This window comes from Apteryx rowi, unplaced genomic scaffold (assembly GCF_003343035.1).
Source record: "Apteryx rowi isolate R43461 unplaced genomic scaffold, aptRow1 scaffold_56, whole genome shotgun sequence".
Lineage (NCBI taxonomy): Eukaryota > Metazoa > Chordata > Aves > Apterygiformes > Apterygidae > Apteryx > Apteryx rowi.
In genome coordinates this window covers 593,838-595,511 of record NW_020450827.1, presented here as the reverse complement: position 1 = coordinate 595,511, position 1,674 = coordinate 593,838, and the positions used below count along the sequence as shown (strand labels likewise).

Here is a 1,674-nt window from a genome sequence, read left to right as displayed (position 1 = left end):
AGCACCCGGCTCCCCCCGGCCGTCGGCGGCTCCGGGGCCGGGGGAGCCGGGGCTGCCGGGCCGCGGGCTGAGGGAGGCCGGGCTGGAATAGGAGGATCTCAGGCAGCCCTGGCTCTCCTCCCGCGTCCTCACCGCCTCCTGCGGAGGGAAAGGGAGACGCCGTCGGCATCCTGGCTCCGGGACCAAGGCGGGCGGGGGGCCGGGAGCATCCGTGCCCGGGCTCACCTGGAAGCGGGCAGCCAGCCTCTCCGGACAGCTCTCCCCGTTGGTGTGGCCGGGAGACGGCGCCGGGGACCTGGGGGGCAGGACGGGAGTGAGGGGCTCCCGCGGCCCCACGGCATCGCAAGCCGCCCGCCGGCCCCGGATGCTCGGCACGTGGCCCGGCCCCAGGCTGGCAGCGAGGACGCGGGGCCGGTTTGCGTCCCGCCGAAAGCCAGCTGGGGCTTTGATGTCGCCGGGAGCTGGGATTCATTAAGGGGAAGGGAGCGGGGAAGGGAGGGAGGGTGCCGGGGTCTAGCCGCTCCGCTCCGCGGGAACGTGCCGCGACGGGGCTTAACCCCTGCACCGCCGGGGCGCTTGGGGCACGGCACCGGGGTCCCGGCTGCAGCATCGCGCCCCGCAGACCCGCTGCCCGTCCGACGGTGCGGGGGCCGGAGGTGCCGGGGAGGAGGCGAGAGGCATTGCCGGGAGTTTCCTGAAAGCCTCCGAGGCACGTCCTGACTCAGCGCGGCGCCGAGAGCCCGCCGGAGCCCGGGAAGACTCGTCCCCCCTCGCCGGCGCTGCACCCTCAGCGCCTCCRACCCGGAGCCGAGGGGCAGGGGGGCACCCGGAGCCCCGTCCCCAGGGTGCAGCCGGGACGGGACCCGCCAGGAGCTGCCGCCCGCCGACATCTCCCGCTGCAACCGGTCGGACCTGGCGGCCAGGTAACGGCTGCCAGGGCCACCGGCCTCGTTGCCGCGTGACGCTCTAATTACAGAGCCGGGAAAGGCTCCCGGGGGGGGTGGGGGGGTGGCGCGGCCCCAAGGGCAGCCGGAGGGGAAAAACAACCCGGCACACGTGGCCGGGGAGCGCAGGGCCACGCTCGGCCCACCCCGGCAGCCCGGCTGGGAAACCGAGGCACGGCGCGGGGACGCCGCTCCCCGAGGCGAGGACCCAGGCGTGCGGGCCGGCACGGCGCCCACCTCTCCACCTGCAGCCGCAGCTGCCCGCGGCTCTGCTTGATCTTGTTCTGCGCCTCCACGTTGAGCATCTCGGCCGCGCTCTCGCCGTTGATGGAGACGATGACGTCCCCGGGCCGGAGGCCGCCCGCGGCCGCCTTCCCGCGCTCCGCCACCTCCGGAGAGAAGGGGACACCCCGGCGTTACCCCAGAGCTGGAGGGCACCAGGTGCCGGTGCAGCGAATCCCCCCGGCTCCGACCCGCCGGGGTGCTGCCCAAACAGCGCCGGAGAGGGGGACCAAGGCCGCGGGAAACTCCTCYGCCGGCAGCCCAGAGCCCTGCCCAGCCCTGGGGCGGCACGAGGCCCCGGCGCCTCCGTCGGCTGCAGGGCCCCGAGCCCGTTCCCACGGCGCAGGAGTCCTCAAGGACAGTAAACAGGATCCGCTCCCCGGCTCAGCCCGCCGGGCAGCCTGGCGCGGCGCCCACCGGCGAGGAGGCGGCTGCCGGCGGCCCCCCC

At 76.0% G+C, this 1,674-nt stretch overlaps 1 protein-coding gene across 1 annotated transcript in view; it reads right to left on the bottom strand.

Annotated features, from left to right (window-relative positions):
- Positions 1 to 1,674, bottom strand: part of PDLIM2 (PDZ and LIM domain 2) — a 6,703-nt gene that overhangs the window by 2,674 nt on the left and 2,355 nt on the right. The window contains exons 2-4 of the mRNA XM_026081682.1: positions 1,182 to 1,333; positions 226 to 295; positions 6 to 138 (exon numbers count right to left, since the gene is read on the bottom strand). Of these exons, the coding sequence (XP_025937467.1) occupies positions 6 to 138; positions 226 to 295; positions 1,182 to 1,333 (355 nt within the window). The remainder of the gene's footprint in view (positions 1 to 5; positions 139 to 225; positions 296 to 1,181; positions 1,334 to 1,674) is intronic.